Raw genomic sequence first — 24,069 nt, 5'->3', positions numbered from 1 at the left:
GCTGTGCAGCCAGCAGCGCGGATGTTGCTCAGTGTTGCTCAATGTTGCTCAGTGTTGCTCAATGTTGCTCAGTGTTGCTCAATGTTGCTCAGTGTTGCTCAATGTTGCTCAGTGTTGCTCAGTGATGCTCAGTGTTGCTCAGTGTTGCCCAGTGATGCTCAGTGATGCTCAGTGTTGCTCAGTGTTGCCCAGTGATGCTCAGTGATGCTCAGTGTTGCTCAGTGTTGCTCAGTGTTGCCCAGTGTTGCTCAGTGATGCTCAGTGATGCTCAGTGTTGCCCAGTGTTGCTCAGTGTTGCTCAGTGTTGCTCAGTGTTGCCCAGTGTTGCTCAGTGTTGCCCAGTGTTGCTCAGTGTTGCCCAGTGTTGCTCAGTGATGCTCAGTGTTGCCCAGTGTTGCTCAGTGTTGCTCAGTGTTGCTCAGTGTTGCTCAGTGATGTCAGGACACATCTGGATGAACTGGCCGCGCTGCTGAGTGGAAGAGCTAAGCTAACGATGTGCAGCGGATTATCGCTCTAGCTGGGATTCAGTCTTCCTGTAAACGGAAAAGAGTCGTTAATGAAGCGGCATGGAGGTTAAAAATGACATTATTTGCAGCCCGGAGTCACACACTGATTTATTGCCCATCCACAGAGAGGTATCACTAGCTTGCTCTATCCGTGGAACGACGACGCTCGTGACGGCCGTCCACCTCAGCAGAGTGGTCGGGATCCGGTGATGGTGTCGCTCGGTGCCCTAATCGGGACAGAGCTCCCACTCTGCGTTAGAAACCATGAAAAGCCGTGAGTATCAGCAGATCGACCCGAAGGCGCTGCCGACGCCCAGCCAGAGCCCCCCGCCTCACCAACACCTGGCTGTCGGCGGTGACGGGAGGAAGGAGCCGATGACAGCCAGGAGAAAATGGGAAGTTTTCCCCGGGAAGAACCGCTTCTTCTGCGATGGACGGATTATGATGGCCCGTCAGAGTGGGGTCTTTCCCCTCACGCTGGGCCTTATCCTCGTCACGAGCGGGTTATTTTTCATATTTGAGTGAGTTGTGTTTTCCACTCTGTTCCTTAAAGCGACTGAAGTTTGGTCAAAATAATCTGACGTCTAAAGAGCGCACATCATTATCATAGTTTATTTTGTTTCAATAACAAACATTTACTCAAGATCATCTTCACTCCTAAAGCGAAGCATCACGCGCCCTTTCCTGTGGCGACATCGCACCAGGAGTTATTTTGATCTTTTTTTTTTTTTTGCATGTTTTTAATCAAATTATTTTTGTTTGTTTTCCATAAAGCTGCAGGAAATTGATGTATTCATAAGTAAAAGCACTGCATGGGTTTCAGGGAGACTGAACAGAAATAAAACATGTTTTAGAAAGAAGATTGTCCAGAAAACTCGGGAAATACAACGAAAAATCTTCAAAGGAAGCAAATTTCACCAAACTGCAAACACTATTTAATTAGTTCTGATCTGTCCTGTGAGTCATGGGTGTAAATCATAAATTGCGACTTTCAAACATTGTTTTTGGTCGTGCTTACAGGTCTAATATAAATTGTGAAATTCAGACAATATTAGCAATATGAGGTCAAATTGATCGTTGTCCATACTGATAAAAAATATGACATCGAATGATTAAAAATAATTATATTCCAGACTGACTTTTGCTGCAAGAAAAAGTATCCTGATGCCAGTGCCGCAAAAACAGAAAAAAAGGATATGCACTACATGCAAATAGGGGCGCTGCGCTGCAGGGGGCGCCAATATTTCTGTATTTAACAGCTGTTTGTGCATGTGTAAATGATGTGATGTAATCAATAACAGAGGCCCATACCTATAATGTAATGTCTGCATACACCTCAAAACACAAAGTTGTGCCCCTGCTTGATGCAGTAAATTAGTGGAAGGGTCTGACTTAATGCCATTAGAATTATAGACATGCGTTTCACACTCGTAGACAGATTTTTTCCTCATTGGGAACCTTATTTGGACTCCATCAAACCTAAAATCTTCAGGGATTTGCTTAAATTAAAGTACTGGTTATTTTACAGTACATTAAAATACTGCTAACATAAAATACTGGTTATTTTATGTTAGCTCTTTGAAGTTTTCTATAAAGCAATGTTGAAATCTCGTCACATCTTGTTGCCATGAACTCAATATCGTGTCTTGTCTAGGGAGTCCTGGGTGTCGTTACACCAATAATCAAAAGTCACTCATCTTTCATAAGCCTGCCATAATAAACAATGAATCGAGTAGCCAATTCATTTCATGTAAAATTAAAATAAGCTTGATAACTTCCATTCTGATGATCAATGGATTTTGAAGGGCCGTTTTGTTCAGAGACTTCATGATCCATTTTATTTATCGTTTCAGTTGTGTGTGGCTTTTATTTTATTTTTAAGCATTGTTTTTGGTTGTTGTGTTTTATTTTGGATACTTAAAATGTCTTCCGGTTTCAGTGTTAAGTGCTCTTAACAAGATAAAAGTTTAGCGAATTTGCATTTTTATGCCATTATCAACAAAACACGTGTAAATGGTCTAAAACAACAGAATTATTGTTTTTCACAATAACTCCTGGAACGATTTATCAACAAGCAAAATTTGATATCACGACAGGCCTGATCGTACCTTGTATTCATCCATCAGCTCATATGCCTCTTGTGATGTCATCAACCCAAACACATAGAAAGCAGAATAATCTGTTTTTCTTTAATGTGCTTTTCCAGGACTTTTGATTTTGACTACCCCTCCAATCAAATTCTACAATTCATTATGTATTTATTGACAGTGTGCATTTGTTAGTGAAAAGAAAATACACCAAAGAACAACAACTTTAAAGAAGAAGTCTGAAACCATCTCTTATGATTTACACTTCTTAAATTTGAGTCGTTTTGAATTATTAAACCACCCACACATGCCTGAAATGTGAGAGATCCTCCATTTTTTTCTACCAAAGTGAAACTGCACCCAGAGATTACGTACTTCCTGCTTCTTCCCTTCAAATGATGATGCTTCTCCTGGCTGCCACCAGTGTTGTAAACCAACTCTAAGCAATTCAGTAACAAAACAAACGCTGCTATTCTCTCAGCGACCACATGGTGGAAAGTGTGTTCTGTCTCACAGGGCTTCAGACGGTAACTAAAAGCCAGAGTTATTAAATGAGAGCAGATCGTCTGTAAGTCACAGTGCTGATCTGTTTCCAGCTCTGGTTGAGGTCAGTCTCTTTATAATCCCTCCTCTCTCTCTCTCTGTGTGTGTCTGATTGTCACAGCTGCCCGTTCCTGGTCAAACACCTGACCAGATGTATACCTGCTGTCGGAGGGGCCCTGTTTGTGTTCGTGCTCATCACGCTGCTCCAGACCAGTTTCACTGACCCCGGCATCCTGCCTCGAGCCACTCCAGAGGAGGCCGCGGACATAGAGAGACAGATTGGTAAGAAACGACGTCTCTTGGATCTTTAGCGGCCTCTTGACACATCGCCGCCTTTAGATTAACAGTTTATGCTGTCAAATATGGAGGACGTTTGGCACAAGGGCTTTTAAGTGGCTTCCTAAGGCGTCGTAAATGTCAAGTCAACTTCATATACAGCTGTTTAATTGCAATGTTAAATTATTCAGCCCTCTTCCAGTTTCTTTGCTCCATGCTCTTCACATGTGTTAGTAGTTCTCCAGTTTGTTGTCAAAACCCCCCAAAGTTCTGTTCCTGTGCGCCTCGGAGCCTCCTACACAGGACCAAAGTTTAGCCAGCAGTGATGTAAGATGGCTATCTTATTCAACTGTGCTACTTTTGTTCAAGTTATTTTAAGATTACGCCACAAGCAGGAAACTTTTACTCAAAAATTTAAGCTATGTTCATTCATTTTCCTTCATCTCTTTACATAGTCAGTCCCTCCAGGACGCAATGTTTTTGTTGCGGCTTAAAATGACTGAGTTTGTGGCACCTTTTTACAAAAGTTATGGTCAAAGTTGCAATTTTCTTAATACTTTGTTTTTGCCTTAAGATGGCCTTACAAAAGAGTGAAAATTGTTACATCCAACCTTCCCAAAAAAGACAGGATTTTACCATGGTTAATGTTTAAAGTGCAAATACCATTTACAAGTTCTTGAAATAGAAATAGCATCTTATACAGGTAAAATCATGTTCTGAAGAAGGGTCAAAGTGCAAAAGAAGAATTCCATATCGATCATTCAGGTTAACATGAACTGTTTACGGGGTAGAAACAAATCAAGCAGAACATATCATTATGGTTTTTGCAGAAAATGAAAAGGATAAATATGACCATTTCAGCGTCACACATGCTTTCATCACTCAGCTTCGGCTTTCAAGAGACGTCATGAAACAAGAAGTTAAATTAGTCGGGGGTCCAGTGGGATGGTGAATCCCCTGAGCCAAGATTGGTCTGACCAATCTTTTCTGTGATTGGTCAGAAAAGAAGGGAAAACAGAAAACATGAAGGCGATTGGTCGGATTGGCAGAGAAGTTGCAACGACTGGTGAAAATTGCAAGCCCACTAAGAATTTTGTCAATGATGAATGAATTTACCTAAAAACTTTGTAGGTTTTGGATCTATGATGAATAACATCCCTTACAAAAAACGAAAAGAAAGAACAACAACGGACAAACATAATCAGACAACTTTATTTGCTTGATTTTAGTTTTGTACTATTGCCTCGACGATTTTGGCCCACGTGACAGAAAGTCTGGACACCCTGTTCTAGGAGGGAAAGAACCATGAGGTGACAAGGAGCAAGAACTCTAACTTTTTGTATCCATATCAGTACGTATCCCCAGGAAGAGGTCTGATCAGCTGTGTAAGGGCATCTGATGTGAGTTGGGGCATCAAAGAGAATCATGTTAAAAAAAAAAGCGATGCCTCTCTCCATAGATGACACGGGGAACACCAGCTATCGGCCTCCGCCGCGCACCAAGGAGGTCCTCATCAACCAGCAGGTGATCAAGCTCAAGTACTGCTTCACCTGCAAGATGTTCCGGCCTCCTCGCACGTCCCACTGCAGCCTGTGTGACAACTGTGTGGGTGAGCTGTGGATACACTCGCTAGACACCACGAGACATTTTATCAGCTGTCTATAACGAAAGAGGGTTCACAGTGTTGGAGCGAGCACGGCTCCACATGTTCCGTTAACAGAGAGCATGTTCTGGAAGGTTGATGTGGGCTGTTCTCGTACTTTTTCAGTCAAATCTCATCACATTTTCCTGAACTCGCAGAGCGTTTCGACCATCACTGTCCTTGGGTGGGGAACTGTGTCGGAAAGCGCAACTACCGGTTCTTCTACAGCTTCATCGTGTCCCTGTCTCTCCTGACGGCATTCATCTTCGGATGTGTGACCACACATCTGGCTTTGAGTAAGAGCGACTTTTTCTTTCTTCAGCCATCTGGAATCCCACGAACACCACCTGAATGGAGGACTCTCTGGTCTCACATTGGCACCATATGACACGATTCACTTTCCAACAAACAGTAGATCATTGTTACCTAGAATGGGGAAGATGTGAATCCAGCACTAGCAATGGCCCAGCCATGAACTGTAAGAACATGTTGATATCTGTGCATGATTTAGGGTTTCAGTTTTGAAGGAGTGGTGTTAAGTATGTTCTAGGTACATACATAACACCACAATCAAGTAACTGTTACCTTCAGTTGTTATAAAAATGCTCTATATATCAATCATTATGTGAAAAGAAATATGACTTTGTAATTTGAGAATTGGGGCTCTGTCTCTTTAAGACCTTACTCCTTCCAACCCTCCACTTTCAGCTCATCATCTCAACAAGCTTCTCATTAACAACAGTTCTTAGGAGCTAAAATGAACAATGTCAGAATTTTTAATGTACCGCTCCAATTTCTCGAAGACACAGCACCTTGGCAACCTTGCAAATGCAACTAAAAGACATCCTGCAGTCACATGGACTATCTTTGAAAAGCTAAAATTGTTTGGGATACAAACACCCATTGACACCATTAATAGTTTCATTAATGTTCCTGATTCATCTCATGTCGCCCCCATTAAATAAAGTCTTACCATCATTTTAGTTCATTAAAAGTGAATTACTTCTGGCAGTTTTACAGCTCTAGTCGTTGTGAACACATGGTAAGAGCAGTAGGCAGGCAGTGAAGAGACTAGTTAAAAGCAGGGACAGATTACTGAACTTAACTGGGATTTATGGCCAGGGCCCCAGGAGCTCAGGGACCCCTAAAGCCTCGGGCTCCGCCCAAAGAATCTACTGTAATTCAGGCTCACATTAGGTTTGTTCATGTCCTGTCAGAATGTTGTCTGTTTGCATTCACACAATTCACCAGAATCGTAACATTTAAGGGGATTTTTTTCAACATGTTCTCCCAGGGCTTATGCTTAGACTGCCTCTTGGCAACATCTATGTTATACACAAAAACCATCTGGGCCCAGGAGCCCACAAACCCAGAAACCACCCGAGGGTTAAAAGGGTTATTTTTATATACTATTCTGTGTTATGTGTAAAAGTGCGTTGCCTCCTGGGCGTGGAAAAAGTTCAGGCTCAGGATTATTTTCCACTATCAGGTCTGTGAATACAATAGTTTGTGCTTTTTGTTTTAGGGGCCAATGGAGGAAAGGGCCTGATTTTTGCCCTTCAGGAGAGTCCTGGCAGATATCCTTTCATGGGGTTTCATTTTCCCTGCCATCTGTTTCATGCTGACTCAACTGATGATAAGTCAGTAAAGCTGGAGAAGGCTGTATAAAATCTTCTGATTCTTACGTTTGGGTAGTTTCATCTTTTATGACTCAGAATCTGACACAATGTTAAATCATGACCAGCTTCAATAAGTAAATCAGTTATGGCATTTATGTACCAAAGAAAAGGAAACTCCTCAGTGGATCATTTGAACCTCCTATGATGTTTTCCTTGACTCACTCGTTTACTGCAGTGGAGTTGGCTATATGCTTCTTCTCAGTCTGGTCTATCTTGGGCCTCTCGGGCTTCCATACATACCTTGTTGCTTCCAATCTGACCACCAATGAAGACGTAAGTACACTAAACATCAGAGTATGTGCTATTGCTCAATGTGAGGGATGAAAGTTAGACAAGTGCAAATGTCAATATAACAAAAATAATAACAAATGTAAAACTGTGGTTTCAGGAATTTGATTTGAGTGCTTTCCATGTTTGGATAAATGGGAAAATATTTTTACATTTCCATTTGTTTTTCCATATCCCTTTGGTCTAAATTGTGACCATACATACTTTCTTTACTCCTCTGTTTATTTCCTGAATTTCTTTCATTCTTTGTTTCATCCCTCTCTTGTGGCCAACCTGTCTTTCCTTCCTTTCTCCTGTCCTACTACATCCAATCCTTCCTCTCTTCTCCCATCATTCATTAGCATTGTCTGTTATTGTTTGCTTGTTTTTTCTTTCGTCTTTAATTTTTCATTTTATTCCTCTGCTCCTTGAAGGTTTTAATGTTTTATTTGTTAGCGAATTGACAGAAAAATGGGTAACGAAAAAGGGGTTGAAGGCCGGGACTCGAACCTGTGACGTCTGCATCGAGGACTGAGGCCTCCATACGTGGGTTGAACTTAACCCCAGTCAGTCATTGACTTTTGCAGTTTGCCAAGTGTAGACATAAAATCCTAGGGAACAGGACTTCTACAGCCTGTGATCTCTACACCGGGTGGATTTAGTTTTGGCAGCAGAGATGCCAAAAGCTCATAGACACAGATGTGGGATGTGAAATTGTGGGTGTAGTTGTTACGTAATGGAAACCATTATAATATCGGCTTAAAATAAATGACTAGTGTGTAACCATGTATTTTTATGTATTTTTCAGATCAAAGGCTCCTGGTCGGGGAAGAGTGGAGACGCTGTAACCAACCCATACAGTCATAAAAACATTTTTATTAACTGCTGTTCAGTTCTCTGTGCGCCCATGCCACCCAGGTCAGTCTCTAAAGCTTCAAAGATTGTTGAACTGACATTATTTGTATTAAATCCTCGTCAGGATGCAGGATTTGCTAAAGCAGTATTTTTTGGAGAGGTTATAAAAAAACTCTCTAATTCTTAGTTTTATAGTTTCCATTTGGTCATTTAGCGGTTTGCTGTTTGCAGCTTGAGCTGTCAGCCAGCAAATTAAATGTATTTCTATAGACAGCGCAGTGTGGTCGAGCAATCCCCACCTGATGCAGCATCCTGTTGATCGTTCATATTATGATGAGGTTAGATTAGGTTATTATTAGATCAGTGCTGTGGCATTAGCTCAATCTTTAATTATTTGGTGTTTAATTCTTCAAAAATGAGGGCTTGTTCAATTATTTTAGTCTCTTGAAAGCCACAGTTTGCCAAATCAACAGTGACTTCAATGTCGCCTTAATAAGCCAATAATTTTCATATTACATCACTACTCTGGCATTTGGTAAATAAAAAATAGTTTTGATGAACCTTACTGACCTAAAAAAGGGGAAAGTTTAGTCTGATAAAATGTCAGACGAGGAGGATAAAAAGTTTCATACAACGTACGTAAACATCTGGTTTCCTCTCTCAATCTTCCCGTTCGGAGCGTTTTTCTTTGTTCCGTACACATCTTCACCAGAGCGTATTCCTTACTAAGAATACCCACGATACAAGAGGTTTACTCTAAAAAGGAAAATGCACTTAACCCTAATTAGTTTTTTTTTTCTTTCTGGTTTTAAAGCTTGATCGACAGACGAGGCTTCCTGCCCGCGGACGAGCCGGCCAGGGCGAGCGGCGCGGACTTAGAGCTGCCCAATCCAAACACTAAAAGTGATAGAAACGTGGTAGGAGGATCATCCATCTGGTCCTTGACTTGCAGGAATCTTCCGCTGATTTTTCCCTGCTCCTGAATCAACCCAAACCTGCAGCCCTGCCTGTGTGAAGCCTTGCTGCCTGCTGTTGTCCCAAAGCGGTCTCTGTCTGTCTGTCTGTCTGTCTGTCTGTCTGTCTTCCAGTGTCCTGTGGAGGTTCCTCCCCTCTGTGCTGTATTCAAACTGCTGTCACTAGTCAATATTCATCGGGATTTCAACTGGATGTGGGCTTGATGCTTCTCTACAGTCTTATTATCAATGGCAGCCACTTGTATTTCAGCCAGACTTGCGTCATAGAAAGGCACTGTTTGTCACTTAGTAAATGCACAGAAGTTGCTGTACTTCATTGTTCCTGATGGTTGTTTAAAATCCTTCTGTAGCTGGGTTTCCATTACAGATGGTTGTAAAACTTTGTCAGGATACCGTTAATGTAGAAAAAACACAATTCTGCAACTGCGGTGTTTCCATTTATGAAGAAACGCAATTACAATCACATGTGAATAAGTTTGTTCATGCGATGTCACTGGAAAACATGCTGATGTCATCCTCCGACGATTTCCTGTCGCCTTCTTCTTCGTGGTTTGCGCGGCAACATCCGGCTGTTTGTCATGTGACTCGTGTAATGCAAAAAAAAAAAAAAAAGTATTTCCATTGGAGTTTTGCAAAATAAAAGAAATTCCATACAGCCAAAAAAACTCATCTCATAGTTGTGCCAAAACGTTTTTGGTTTTTTTTCCGCAATGGCCGTGTTTCCATTAAGCAAATTCATTTTCGAAATGTCATATTGTGTAATCATATTGTCAATGGAAACCCTACTATTGTGTATTTTAATTGTTTGGAATATTTTCAGAATGTTCAGGCATCGTAAGAAGGGAAAACTTTAGCTTCCTTTGTTGTTTCCTTGTTCTCCCAGATCAGAGGTGGATACAAAAGGATTTCTGGAGGCTTGTTAGGAACTTTTGTTTATAGTAGTTTCTGCACCTTAGGCACAGTTTCAGTCTACTTTGATATCAGACAGCTGCTTTTTGGCATTTGAAGGTGGGCTTTTGTTTACACTAGAGGAACGCCTTTCAAGCCATTCTGTAGTTTTTCTTCCCGTTGTGTTTGAGTGAATGTACTGTCCCTTGCAGAAGTATTCACATCCCCGAGGCATTTTCACATTTCCTTGTGCTACAATACAACCACAAATAATGTATTTAATTGGGAGTTTATGTGATAAACCAACAACACAGAAAACATGTAAAGGGAAAAAAATACCTGGTTTTCGACTTTTTTATAAATACAAATCCAGAAAGCTCACTCTCTTATTTTGATGTTCTTAAATAAAATCTAGCACAATTATTCAACATTTGCCTTATTAGAGTATGCAGTAGAGGTGTGTGATACAGCATATTTTTGTATCAATCCAATATCAAGTGACTACAGTGTCATCGATATCAATACCAATAACTTTTACTTAAGCTTGATATGTCATCAGACTTCTGACCGTTAGACGTTTTTGTGTTGTTGCTTTTAATTATGCTTTTTAAAACCTACGATAGAATTTAAATAAAGTTTATAAGTGTCTACAAAATACTTTAATGAGATATTTACTTGATACAGAAAATGTAAATAAAGTTAGTTTGATAAACTTCATTTGATTACATGTCACAAATTAGCACATTTTTTAAGTTGAAGCTTCTTTTTTATTGTAGAAACGAAACTCATTTATGTGCGTTGTTTTCTAAATAAAGTGCGGACATCAGAGCAAGTCACAGCAAAAAAAATTTGAAGTAGAGTTGGGAAACTACAATACAAAAACAAAAAAACATTTCAAGAGGGAGTCCTAAACTAAAGTATTGAGCTTACCGTCGATACCGATACTGATACCGATATTTTACATCACAACCTTCGTACCAGGTTTAGTCCCCATTTTGTTTGTACTCCACCTTTATAAGTGAGACCCCAGATCTGTCACATTCCTTCCATGCTCCCCTCCCCGTTCCGTTGGTCCTTCCTCACCGTTCAGACTAAACATTTCCACCATGCAGCTGACCTTCGGTCCACACCCGGTTTGTGTGTCTTCAGCTGCGCCCCAACTCACTGTTGTGTCTGTGGTGTGTCTCTGTGCCTGTATCCCATTTCCATCGTCAGGAGGAGTCGTGTCTGGACTTTGCAGTGTCCTGCGCTGGCTAATAAGCTGCTTTTAGAGCAGAAATGACGAGACTTGAGCATGGTAAGCATGTTCAGATAGAGGGAGAGGAAGCATGTTGATCCGGTACCTGTTGATGTCTCTCTGTGTTTCCCCGGCTGCCCTGCATGCTTGTCCACCAGCAATCCATGAATAGGAGCATGAACCTTCAGCATTTTACATGTTGCACTGTAAAAGTATTTGCCCCTTCACAGGTTTCTTCTGTTTTGCTTTTTTGCTCCAAGACAAAATCTTATCTGTTAGACAGCATTGGACAAATGAAACCAAAATGTAGCTTTTTGGCCTAGACAAAAGCTCAATTTTGTCTCAAAGTTTCTGCCTCTATGTGTATGTAGATACACTCCCAACCACCAAGCTCTACCCAGGTGGCAAGATGTAGCACTCTTCTCATTAGGAGACTGTCTTGGACCTTGCTGGACACTCTTGGACATCCTTAACTTACCTGCATAAGAACCCTTTACCTTGAATTTCTGTGCGCTCATTTTGACATTCTGGCGCAACCGATACCAATGCAAGAAGACAGTGATGTCAGGCTTTCCATCCGTCCGTCCGTCCACCTGCCCCCACGCCCACCCTCTTGCCCACCCACTTATATGATATGAGGTCAGGTTGTGGATGTAGCAGTTTAAGCAGTGAGACCCAGACGTCCCTCTCTCCAGTCACTTGGTCCAGCTCCTTCATGCCAGCCGAGAAACATAGTCTCTCCAGTGTGTCCTGGGTCTTCCTTTGGGTCTCCTCCAGGTGGGAGGTACCCACCTTCAGGAGACCCAGGTGGGCTCTTGGACACCTTCTATAAGGATGGAGTCCAAGAGGTGTCCTAACCAGATGCCCAAACCACCTCCACTAGCTCCTCTCGATGTAGAGAAGCAGTGGCTCGACTCTGTGTCCCGCCAGGATGTTCAAGCTTCTCACCCGATATTAAGCTGGTGACCATAGATGAGAGCAGGCAGTCAACCGTTGATTTGCCTTTTGACTCTACTCTTTCTTCACCACGACAGGCCGGTATAACACCCATATCACTGCAGAGGCAGTGGCAATCTACCTTTCGATCAACCGCACTATTTTTCCTTCATTCATGAACAAGAACACAAGATACTTAAACTCCTTCACTTGAGGTAGGACGTTTTCCCTGACCTGGAGAAGGCACTCTACCCTTTTCCAACTCAAGACCATGTCCTCGGATTTGGAGGCACTGATCCTCATCAGTTCACACTGAGCTGTGAACCGCTCCAGTGAAAGTTGTAGATCACAACCTGATGAAGCCAACAGAACCAAATCATCAGCAAAGAGCAGAGGCTTGATCCTAAGACCATCAAAATGGATCCCCACAGCACCTAGAAATTCTGTCCATAAAATCTATGAAGAGAATCAGTGACAAAGAGTAACTTTAGTCCAACTCTCACCAGAAACGGACCAGACTTGCAGTGTGAACCAAGTTCTGACAGCGGTCCTACAGAGACCTAACTGCCCGTATTAAAATTAGGTCTCTATTTTCCGCAAACTAATTTATTGCTATGTTGTCTGTCCTGTAAGTTTTGCTGCCTTTTGCCTTTATTCTTAACTTTTGTTTCCATCCCCCTCCACAGTGCGTACAGGGACCTAAAGGTTTGCTGGAGTCGGCAGCTCTCACTCCTCTTCTGGCCACCTCGTGTCCTCAGGGGAAACCTCAGACAGCTCTTCCTTGCCCAGAAAGCATCTCGGCTCTGAACTCCGACCCCTCCCTGGAGCTCTCCCAGAGATGCGGCGGCACCCACCACAACTCCAAGACCTATGGGAGCACTTCTCCTCCGCTCCCCACCAAGAGTCGCTTGCACAAGCACAAACAAGCCTCTTCACATACTCCCAGCCCCACCTCTGACGACCACCTTACCCCTTCCTCCCATGACGGGAACCATCGCTCCGCCGCCAGGGGCCACCGAGGAGCCAAGTTTGCCACACTGCAGTGACTGACTCCGGTTATATATGGGTTCAGAAAGCATATTATACACTTAAGCTTTAAGATGTCACAAGAGCAGAAATGGAGGCATGTCTGGGGTCTTAATGGTTCTTAGGTTCAGCTGCATATCTAGCAGAAGGGTGGTTCTATGTTCGAGGAGTGATTGAACCTGTTTTGACCTTTGCCCCTTCTAGGACCAACAAACGTGGATGAATGCAACAAGAGTTATCTACTGCCAGTAAGAAATGAACTGCTTACAACCTTTTAAGTGAACCTCCCTTCAAAATGCCCCCACCGTCATGGCAAACAGTTTTCACATAAAATCTGTTTGATTCCAGATATCTGAAATTCTTTTTATGACCAGACATATTTTTAAATCATGATATCGCTAATTATCTTTTTTTTTTTTTTTTTTAGATGAAATACCTTTTTGAGACACCTCTAATTACATCCTGACTAGTGTATACGATTAATTTGTAAAGGAGCTTTAATTCAAGATAACTAAAAGTAATCTTTTTAAATGATTGACATCTGAAACATATATTTCAGATATGAACAATTAAATTATTACTAGTCCAAAAATAAATTTAAGCTGTCTCACTTTTTGTTCTGACCAGTCATAATTGTAATTAAAGATATTTTGAATGACAACATATCTTAAATGTAGTTTTAGATATAAAAATTCGCTAGTGCAATTTAAATTCCAGGTATTTTGAAAGCAAATAATAATAAGACAAAAATACATTTTAAATATCTAGAACTATAATTTCGACTAGTTAAAATTCCTTTTAAGATATTTCCAAATGAATCAGAGATGTCTTTAATTGGACAGCTTTTCTAATTCAGATACCTTGAATTAGCATTTTTTACAGTCAAAATGACAGATTTATGTAGCATTTTGACATTTCAATATTACAATGAAAAAAAAAGGTTGACAGAAGCACGTTTTTCTGTTCAAAGCCATTTTTACGTGCATTGTGTTACTTGGAGGAGAATATAGAAAATTCTTTGCAAATTTCTGAAGCAGTCTTCAAGTTAACAATTTTTGTTGTTGTTGCGTTTTCCGCATATCCTGTAAATATTTTTGAACTGAACTGAATGCCACTGAACCCTTTCTATGTTATGGTATTTTCTGCCAATTTTCTGCAGGCACCTTTTTGGACAGCTCAATGGCACCACAGGGGGGTTTTCTAAATTAATTCAAAATTGATTAAGAAATCTAAAAATGTAATTCTGACTGTTTGAATTACAGTCAAACAGTCATTTGACTGTAATCCCTTACAGCTACTTTACGGATGCGTGACATTTGAGATATTGCGAAAGGTATTTTGACTCGTCAAACCAAAATTAAAGATATCTTGAAATATTATTCTTATTAGGCAGATGTCCTAAATTGGGGATAATTAAAATGTAGTTGTGTGTAGTCAAAAGGCATTTTTAGACATCTGGGGTGTAATTATTGATAGTCAGACAAACCTGATTTTATGCTATAGAACCAAATCTGCCATAGAGTGTCATTTTCTTTGGGTTCCAACTTAAATGGTAACTGATGACAGCTTGGAATTGATCTGCTAACCTCTGCTCTGATTTCTTTCCTTCGTTTTCAGGTTTTATGTTGACCACCATTAATCTCCTCGTACCTATGATAAACATCCAGCTGGCTTATAGAGGTCTGCGAGTCAGAATAATGTCAGTCATAGTTCATTTTGATGCTACCTGGCTGTTTTGTTCAAAATTGTGAATATAGCACGACGTGAGTTTTTTGTGGATTTTCCCTTTAAGCTTGCTGGGTTAGATGTGTCTTATCAGCTGCACAGGTGTGTACCCCTTCAGTGCTACACAAATGACAGAGAATGCAACTGCATGGTCATAACTAAACATGTATTTTATTGTATAAGAACGTCTTTATTTACATCTCTTAAAACATGAAAGCACCTTTTAAGTAGAGCCAAAGCAGCTCAGACCCATCAATTTGTTATCATCCCCTCTTTTATAAATACCTGCTTGCACTTTCAACTCTGGTCTATCAACAACAAAACCTGTTCCTGACACTTTTATCTCTTAAATAATTTGATTTTGTGTCTTTTAACAGATCTGTTTTACGTTTTCCCGGAGAGATTGGTTCTCAGGTTGCAAAATTGTACTTGAAAAGCAAGTTTTATGCGACACTGTACGATGGCAATAGCTGCACAAAAATGCAATGACCCCATTGGTCATGTTGGCACAATAAGCTGTTGAGACACATGCATGAACTTCTCTCTTCGTCTGTGTTGAAAGCTCCATCTCAGCACCTTCAGTGTGAATGAAAGCAACGCATTCAGAAGTAGAAATGTAATGTTTCCTTTTTGTATGAACTGTGGGCTTATTTAAGCCAATGTTCCTCTTCCAATAAAAGCAAGGAAAGCAAACTGCAGTTCAATGAATCTGCCTTTTATGTTAGCATAGTACTAAATATTTACCACCAGATGGCAGCAGTAAGCCAATCCTGTAAGGGGACAGGCATGGAACATGTAGATTGTTAAGGCATTTAAACCTCTGGGCATCCAGATGTTTGAACCTTTCTGTTTGATTTTTAAAATAAAATAGATCATCATTTTATTCTCCTGTTCCAGGAACCCGTACAATGAGTCTCAACAAAACACTGTCTGGAGTTCCAACTGTACCCAGTTAGAGAACATGGGTCTTATCTTGGACGGCTCAGAAGAAAAGTGAGAGTCTGACCTTGATTGCAGGATGGACTGTATGAAACCAGGCAACGAGTGGCAGCGTCCACCAACACAAACTTTATTGGATTGCACAAATTGATGATGGTTGAACAAAGTTAGGTGTTTCTTATGATGTAAAAACATATAAAAGTAAAAATATTGTGCAAAAGAGCTGTATTTCCAATCATAATAATAGATCCAAGAGGAATGTTCTAGAACAGGGATCTTCCTCAGAGGTGTGGTGCCCTGCAGGATTGAGACGTGTCTCCACTTCCACATAGCTGAGTCAAATAATCAGGTCGTTAGCAGGACTCTAGAGAGCTTGACTGCACTGAGGTTGTAATTCAACTATTTGATTGAAGCTTGTTGAACTGGGGACACATCCAAAAGTTTCTGGACACCAGCCCTCAAGGCCTGGATTTGGGGACCCCTGCTCTAGGAAGTCTGAGCAGCATATAGCTCAGTGATCATCATCTTGAGCCAGAAGATCTTTGTCATCCCTGAAATGACATCCCCCCCTGATTCTCCCATTTACAAAATTTTGTATCAGCACCAATGCATCCATTGTGCAGAAGGACACTCAGGTGTCACAACCAGTGACATGCACAAATAGACACTAGGTGGTGCAAGAGCACCTGCCATTGTTCCCTTTTAGGAAATAAAATGGCCCCTTTTTTAAATAAATTTTTTTACAGTGTATAATGTGAGGTCAATTTCTGGATACAAAAGCCTATATTACTGGTGCCGCAAATTTTTTACATTTTTCGTGACAACACTCCTCTCTCTGCCCCCATGTCCCAAACACACACGCATGATGTGCCTCTTTCAGTGTGAAAGCAGAGCAGGCAGTTTGACTCAGGAGCGCGCTGTGTGCACCTCTTCTCTCCTGTCCTCCTCTGTCAGGTAGAACCCTTCCCTGGTGATGGGTGGCTAACCATCCAGGTACCAAACAAAACGCCTTCTAAACCTCAGAAGCAGTAGCCAAGACTTTACTGGCCTCAAGTCTGTGCAAGCTGAGCTACTAATCAGCGGCATACCATTCCTGACTACACCGTCTACGGCTGCCACCAGCTGCCAGGACAATGTTTAAAATGTAGCTTTTAGATTTAATCAGAAGAAAATACTTATCCACCCGCCTCAGGCCTATTAAGCCCTCGCTACGCCTCCAGATTATGGTTCCTCAGCTTCCAGAAACAGCTGCAGTTCAGCTGTCAGCCCCAGAAACAGTAGAAGCTCCTCCCCAGCTAAATGAGTGCAATCTGGAGCACTTTCTATGGGGACAGGACAGATTTCTTTTTATTTTTTAATACTGGCCAATGGCATCCTATAGGACAACTTCCACTCCGTGATCCATCCTTACTATTACCATCAGAATACCATCCAACTTCTCCACTCCTTGACCCGACGTCCTCCTCTGTCTTAAATCTTCGCCACATTGGCATCAAGGTACTGTGGTCCCCGTTTCTTTTCCTTCAGCTGCAGCAGCAGGATTTCAGCCGCCCAAAGTGGCTGCTCAGCTGCCCAATGCAGGTGGCAGTAGAACCAGCAGCCTCTCAACTGGCAGCAGCTCAGCAGTCTTTGAGGAGCTCTACCAGGGGCCCTAAACTGCAGAACTTCCTGGTGGACCTTAGCCTCTTTAGAGCCTACACAGGTTCCAGCATGTAAAACTTCCTTGTAGTTTCCATTCTCTAGGGCCCCTCCAAGGCTTTCCTCATCTCCAGGGCTCCTGAGCTCCATTGCGGGTCCTCAGATCCTAGGCTACACTTGGAGACCTACTCTCCACTTGGCTGGCCTTCAAGATTCCTCAGTCGTCAACATAGTCTCCAGGCTTCCTCAACCACTGCCTAGATTGGTCTCAAGGCTTCCTTCACCGATGTCCTCAACACCATCGTATTCGTCCTCCACTGTTGACCTCTAGGAGGGTCCCTTCTCCCTCCATGGATAGTCGTCACCTGAATTCATCGTCTTCCACCAGTGGCCATCTGACTTTCTCCCCAGCTGGCCTTCAGACAACCTGAATAGCCACCCAGCAGTCTCCATGCTGCGCCGTCAAACTTCAGACTCAGAATTCCTTTGCCGCTGGTCACAGAGGTTCCAGTACCAGTGCCACAGATCTACAGTCTCCAAGCTCCTCTGTTCCTCCATCGACCATTGACACTGCTGGCTAGTGTCAAGGTTTGTGGCATCATATTCAAGATGATGTTGAGGCTGGAATTACTGGAATTCAATAAAGGGTGTGAATACTTTATGTTAATGGGAAGTCTGGAGACTGTGCCAATTTTTAATAAATTTCCAAAAATCTTTTCATGCTGTCATAGTAACAGGGTATTTGTGTGTAGAACTTAGTAGAACGATTGTTTTGCTGCATTTTGGAATAAAGCTGTATTGTAACAAAATGTGAAAAAAAAAAAGAAGTGCTGTGAATACTTTCCAGATCCACCGCATATAGTTGAAGCATAGTTGTTTGGAGTTTTTCAGAAACTGCAGGATTTGTACACACAACTCTCTTTTAGGTTTTGGTCAGAAAAAAGGAAAAACACATTCAACAAAAATACCTTGTTGATGAGGTCAGAGGTCAAAACAGTGTGCTGTTGTCAGGGAGGATCCCTACTCTCCCCCTAATAAGTGGGACATTTGTCTGGGCTTCAGGTTGAAACTTTTCATCACCCTACATTCAGCGTTCATTCTATGGCACTGATAACATATAATCAACGTGACTTACACTCATTTAGAATCAGAGGCATTGAGCACTTGGGTTTTTTGGAACATCAAAGGTAAATTTACAGACGGGTTTAAAGATTACCAATCTTAACAGATGATACTTGACGGACATAGATTTTAATGTCTTTACTTCGTCTAGTTTGCATAGCTGGTGTCTTTTTAGTTCTCACAGAGATCAAAATTTCAAACATCAATCACAAATAACCAAAGAGAGAAGAGTTGACAAACTGAGAGGAAGCTGGCCTTGAACCACAGCCAGTCACCTCTGGCTCTGGCACACCGAGTCCAAACGGGAAATATGTCTAAATGCCTCATCTTTCTCTGAGTTAACCTGAGGCAGTAGGTTAACTGTGTTGATGCCATAGTTCATTAGTGGAAGTGGGAGTGTGGAGGGTTCAGTTTACAACATCCAACACTGAATTGTGACAAAAAGGTTTTGGGTGTCCTTCGATCCATCCCGTAATACTTTAACACCTATGAGGAAACGAGAAGCTGGCAGAGCAAAACTTGTCTCTAGCAAAACCTCTCACGGTGACTGCACAATGAATCTTACGATCACTTGAAAAATGAGCAAGAGTGTAAATGTTGTGCGTGATTGAACTGCAACAACATCATGAGAAACGTTCTGTTATCCCGTAGTGTGTATTCCTGTGCGAACGATACCTTACTGGAATAGCCTTACACAGCTATTCTGCTTTGTCATCTGAAGAACATTTTCTTTTGTAATGCGGTGTAACATTCTCACATTACAGTAAGTGACGGTGAAGGTATTACTGGGTCTCTAAAGAGCATTGAAACTGGAGAGACTCGTTCTTCTCCTTCACTTCGGGTCACTGGTGACTGTTTTTAATCCCATGACAAAGAATTCTCTAGACCAGGGGTCTCAAACTCCAGTCCTCAAGGGCCGCTGTCCTGCAGTTTTTAGATGTGCAACAGGTACAAAACACTGGAATGAAATGGCTTAATTACCTCCTCCTTGTGTAGATCAGTTCTCCAGAGCCTTGCTAATGACCTAGTTATCCTATTCAGGTGTGGTGCAGCAGAGGCACATCTAAAAGTTGCAGGAAACTGGCCCTTGAGGACTGGAGTTTGACACCCGTGCTCTAGATTGTTTCTCAGACGATCTTTGGTATTAATAACCATAACGTTTCTACACTGTAACAGGTTTGCTGACCTTTGAGGGTTTTGAGTTACAGTGAGGATTGTTCTCAGGTTAAATGGTGCGCATACGGGTAGCTTCATTTATGTATTCATTATTTCATACCAGCACAGTCACAAGGTCTTAGAAGTGCAAATGTGTCATTAATGCCTTGGCAATATTATGCATTTTCATACAGGACTGTGATGTTACTGTTGATCATTTTATGGACTATTGAATGTTTTTGGTTTTGCTGTGTGAGCAAAACTAAACAACATGTTCTTGTCCACCCTAACCATCACTCAGGTTAGTCTAGTTAAGCTTGTGTCCAGAGATGTTACATTTACTCGATTAGATTTACTTGAATAACTTTCATGGGTAATTTTACTTTTGCCTGAGTAATATTATTATGAAGCATTGCTACTTTTACTTGAGTTAAAATTTCTGGACACTTTATCCAATATAATGAAGAAAAATAAACATATTTTAACCAAAAACCAGATGAGACACAGACACACACCTACAGTTTACGTCTGAGTGAGACTTCTTGTTTCTAATGTTGTTAGAAACAAACAAATGTTGGACCGTTTGAAGATCATTAAAACACAGAAAACACTATTTATTGTCATTGCATGTATGCTGCTGTGTTCTACTGTACATATTACCTATATTGTCAGTATGGAATAATGTATTTATGTCAAATTTAAAACAGAAAAACTGATGTGAAAAAGTGTTTCCTCCGCCTGAATGTGCTGTTTTGTGTTTGTTAGTATTTTCTTATTTCAGTCTTTAAAATGTCAGAATTGTGTCTGTTTAAAAATATTAAATCGAGTTTGATGATCTCGGTACTTGAGGTTTTTTTTAACTAGTGCTACGTCAAGCTCATAAATATTTTTGTGTGTGTATTTAGCGAAGGCAGCGTACTATTTCCCTTGCAGACAGTTCACTTCTCACCCATCATTGTCTGATTTTTCATTTAAAGAAATCCTTCCCAGATTGGAAACATTGGTTTCTTAGATTTCTGCAATATTTGAGCTAAAGTTTATGGCAACCTGAGCCGAATTACTCAGCTTTTTCTGGTGACTCATGCGCACTTTCATGTCTGTTTACGATTATTGTTGTTCATATTGCATTAATGAACAACATAGTTATTTCATTTGAAAGGTTACATGAATACGTATTTAATAAAAAAGCCCATTTATCCCATTTATTTCGGAGGTATTAAGGACTGACTGACTGATGGGATCCTAGTTTAATTGTTCCCAATAAACACACAATAAGTGAATAAAACACAACACAACAAGTTATATCTAACCAAAAATTAAGACTCGCTTTAAATAAAAACCTAAACTGATACGCAAAAAGAGATAAAAAAGAGAGAGAAAAAACCCTGAGGAATGAACATAGGAAAGGAAACAAAGTGATCCAAATGAGAACAGAAATCAGAAAGACCAATGAATCACAGCAGTTTATTATAGTTCGTTTGGGTTCATGTTTGCTGTGTGCCTCTCTGCAACCCTGTGAGTTAAAACTTCCCCCTCTCCACATTAAAAACGACATTTCTATGTTTAAAGGAACTTTAAACATAGAAAGCACTGCAACTTGGAGAACCTGGCTTTGCTTCACAGGCAAAAAGAAAAAGGAAAAGAAAAACCTCCACACACTCCAGAAACTACCGTCTCGTGCAGATCTTAATGACAAAGGAGTTACAGCCCGAGGTTTTCGCACACTGCTTCAAAAACAGAACATGGACCCGGGTAGACAGAATGGCACAAATCGATGAGTCTCAGAGGAGCAGCATCAGCCGTCACTACAGCTTCCCCTTTAACCGGCCGAGTCCAGAGAAAAGCACAAACACACACAGACTAAAAATGGAAAGCAAAGAAAAGAAATGGAAGAGTCCCCCCCCCTGCCAAACCTACAATAAACACACAAACATTATCAAGCGAACAAAAGCTGTTTGACAGGCAAGTACACTGTTTCCACTGAAGAAGAAGTCCATGCAGTTTAACTTTGGCTGGGATCTTGGCAAGAAAACAACTCCCATGAACCAGAAAATGAGAAGCCTAAAATAAGGCAAAGGACTGCAATTGTGTCAATGAGCCGTGTTTTGCGAGTAAAAATAATTCAGTGGGAAAACGTAATCAAAGGGCGCACCGCTCCCTTTTTAAAAAGTTGAAATAAGGCTGCTTTTTGAGAGCAGCTCTTTGGATTTTCCTCTGTGTTTTGGAAGCGCTGCTGTTACGAAAGAGCGGCTCTAGGGAAACAGCTGACCCACTCTAAGAGGAAGAGTTTTTAAGCTGTGCAGGGGAACGGAGAAAGAATTAAAATAAAAAGTGAGAAAACCTCCTTCCTCCGCCCCAGAAAAAATGCAATAAAATCCTGTTATCCACACACACACACACATATATATATATATATATATATATATATATATATATATATATATATATATATATATATATATATATATATATATATATAAAAGCTTTGAGTTCCACTTTACTGTAGCAGGACGGAGCAAACAGGAAGCGTGTTGCGGTGGAGACGGTGGATGTGCAGGTACGCTGGCCTTTAATTCATTCAAGTGTTGCCGTTTCACAAAAACCAAAGCCTCTCCCTAACCTTACCCAACAACTGGTTTAGTTAAACATGGCCACAGCCTCGCCCTGGCTGTAAAAACACTACTTGCAGTTACTCAATTTAACTGAAACGTTAGTCACGTGAACCAGCAAACACTGTTTGTACTTAATGTGGTTGTTTAGGTTTGTCATCGCGGGGTTTGTGCGGAGAGGTTATTTGTGGTCAGTGTGTTACCTGTGGGATCCAGCCGTCTGCCTTGTGCTTCCTGCGTACGTTTCGCTGAAAGCGAGATCAGGTGAGCCAACAACCGGGCTGAGTGGGAATTCCATCTTATAAACATCTGACCTTCAACAGAATAACAAACCTTTAATGACTAAATCGAACATAATGTTTCTTTCTAATTCTACTGAACAGACATTTTCCACAATCTGTCTTAACAGGGTGGAACTTTAAGGTTTACTCTTACAGGTTTAATATATTTAAGAAAAAAAGTAAGGAGATGGTGACAGTTGAAGCTTGCCTTGCTTTCCATGGTTGAATTCACATCAAAAACCAATTGATGTCACTTCCATTAAATGGCTTTTATGGAATTTTAATCTTTTTTAAGGCAAAAAGGAAACATTCGAACAGGGTGGAAATTTAGGACTCGGACATGTATAATATGAAGAAAATATCAAATAATATAGTTTCAACAGATTCAGTTGCATATTTAAAAAGGTTTAGTACAGTCAATCAATTTATTGAAGAAAAACAAAAATATATACATATTTTATAGTTTAAACTTCTTGAGGAAGTCTATTACACTGCACTGTGGACAAAATGAAATTGAGCATGTGTGTCACCAAAACGGTGTGTAAAGTACAAAATAATATTTAAAATGCATTTAATTAATATTTGAATGATGGCAAACGTCTAAATGTATAATTAAAATACATGGCACACTTCAGAAAAAAATCATTCAAAGCAAAGCATGTGGACATGGAATGTTGGCGCAAGAAAAAAAAAGAATCACTGAGCTATCGATGAAGATGGTGAGAGACAGAAAGAAACATGTCAAGTTTTGTATTTGAGAATACGGAAAATGTTGCTGTCTGTGGTATCTGTCTGTCTGTCTATCTATCTATATCTATATAGGCTATATATATATATATATATATATATATATATATATATATATATATATATATATATATATATATATATATATATATATATATATAGACGGTGGCGTATCTAGGCCTGTTTTACTGTATATGTATCTCAGAAAACTGTACCTCAGCACCCCTGAATCAGGTCGCCACCCTTCCCGTAAAATACGGAGTCGTCCCATATTTGGCCGTTAAATGTGCGTCCCGTATTGAACCGATAACTGTTCGATAGAAATACCTATCATACATACATCAACACTAACTTATAAATAATGACAAAAATAAAACACAGGAAATATTAAGGTCACCTAAATTGTCGTGGCGGGAGCTAAAGGACCCCAGAACGCTACGGACCGACGCTGAACGTCACGGTTGCCTAGAGACGGACACTACGCAGCCGCGGTGAGCTGCTATCAACCCGCGTCTTTTTAAAACGTCCTCGACCCGATTCACTGTCCTTAGAAGAAGAAAAAAAGCTTTTAAAAATACAGACGTGAGTGAAAAGACGCGAATTATAAACTGAACAATTTCAGAGAGGATGGAAACTGTGGACATCGAAAGACCAAAAAGTGTCCGTCGTGGCGCCGTGTGCTGCTGTATGTCAGACAGAATGGATCAGGAGAGGAACCGCAGAACCTAAAGAACCAGGTATCAGCGTCTCTTCATCCTCAATCATCTCCTGACGCTGACATGGTACAGAACATTTAGTTATAATTGATTAAGTTTCTTATTGTGATTTTAGCTGACTATTGCGGTCTGATTCTTTCCTTAGGATGTTGAGTTTGGATGATATTTAATAAATAATAGCATTAGCCAAAATAAGTGGCCATTTAAATAACAAATCATAC

General features: G+C 40.8%; 1 protein-coding gene across 1 annotated transcript; it reads left to right on the top strand.

The window, feature by feature from the left end:
- Positions 1–3: 3 nt before the first annotated feature.
- On the top strand, positions 4–15,339 carry LOC102237883 (palmitoyltransferase ZDHHC18-like). The gene is made up of 9 exons (XM_005806190.3): positions 4–1,027; positions 3,258–3,418; positions 4,872–5,021; positions 5,213–5,350; positions 6,580–6,631; positions 6,904–7,006; positions 7,809–7,918; positions 8,670–8,772; positions 12,577–15,339. Exons 1-9 carry the CDS (start codon positions 771–773, stop codon positions 12,934–12,936), a joined length of 1,434 nt encoding a protein of 477 aa, XP_005806247.1. The 5' UTR covers positions 4–770; the 3' UTR covers positions 12,937–15,339.
- The last annotated feature ends 8,730 nt before the right edge of the window (positions 15,340–24,069 follow it).

Source organism: Xiphophorus maculatus, chromosome 13, assembly GCF_002775205.1.
Source record: "Xiphophorus maculatus strain JP 163 A chromosome 13, X_maculatus-5.0-male, whole genome shotgun sequence".
Taxonomy (NCBI): Eukaryota; Metazoa; Chordata; class Actinopteri; order Cyprinodontiformes; family Poeciliidae; genus Xiphophorus; species Xiphophorus maculatus.
Note: the sequence above shows the minus strand (reverse complement) of the source record. Positions and strands in the feature narration are given on the sequence as shown.

Bases quoted from the DNA above. Each gene is read 5' to 3' on its own strand.
- LOC102237883 (XM_005806190.3), top strand. From the start codon at position 771: ATGAAAAGCCGTGAGTATCAGCAGATCGACCCGAAGGCGCTGCCGACG. The intron at 3,419-4,871 runs GTAAGAAACGAC...CTCTCTCCATAG, and splicing joins GGACATAGAGAGACAGATTG to ATGACACGGGGAACACCAGC. The intron at 5,351-6,579 runs GTAAGAGCGACT...TTTTTGTTTTAG, and splicing joins GACCACACATCTGGCTTTGA to GGGCCAATGGAGGAAAGGGC.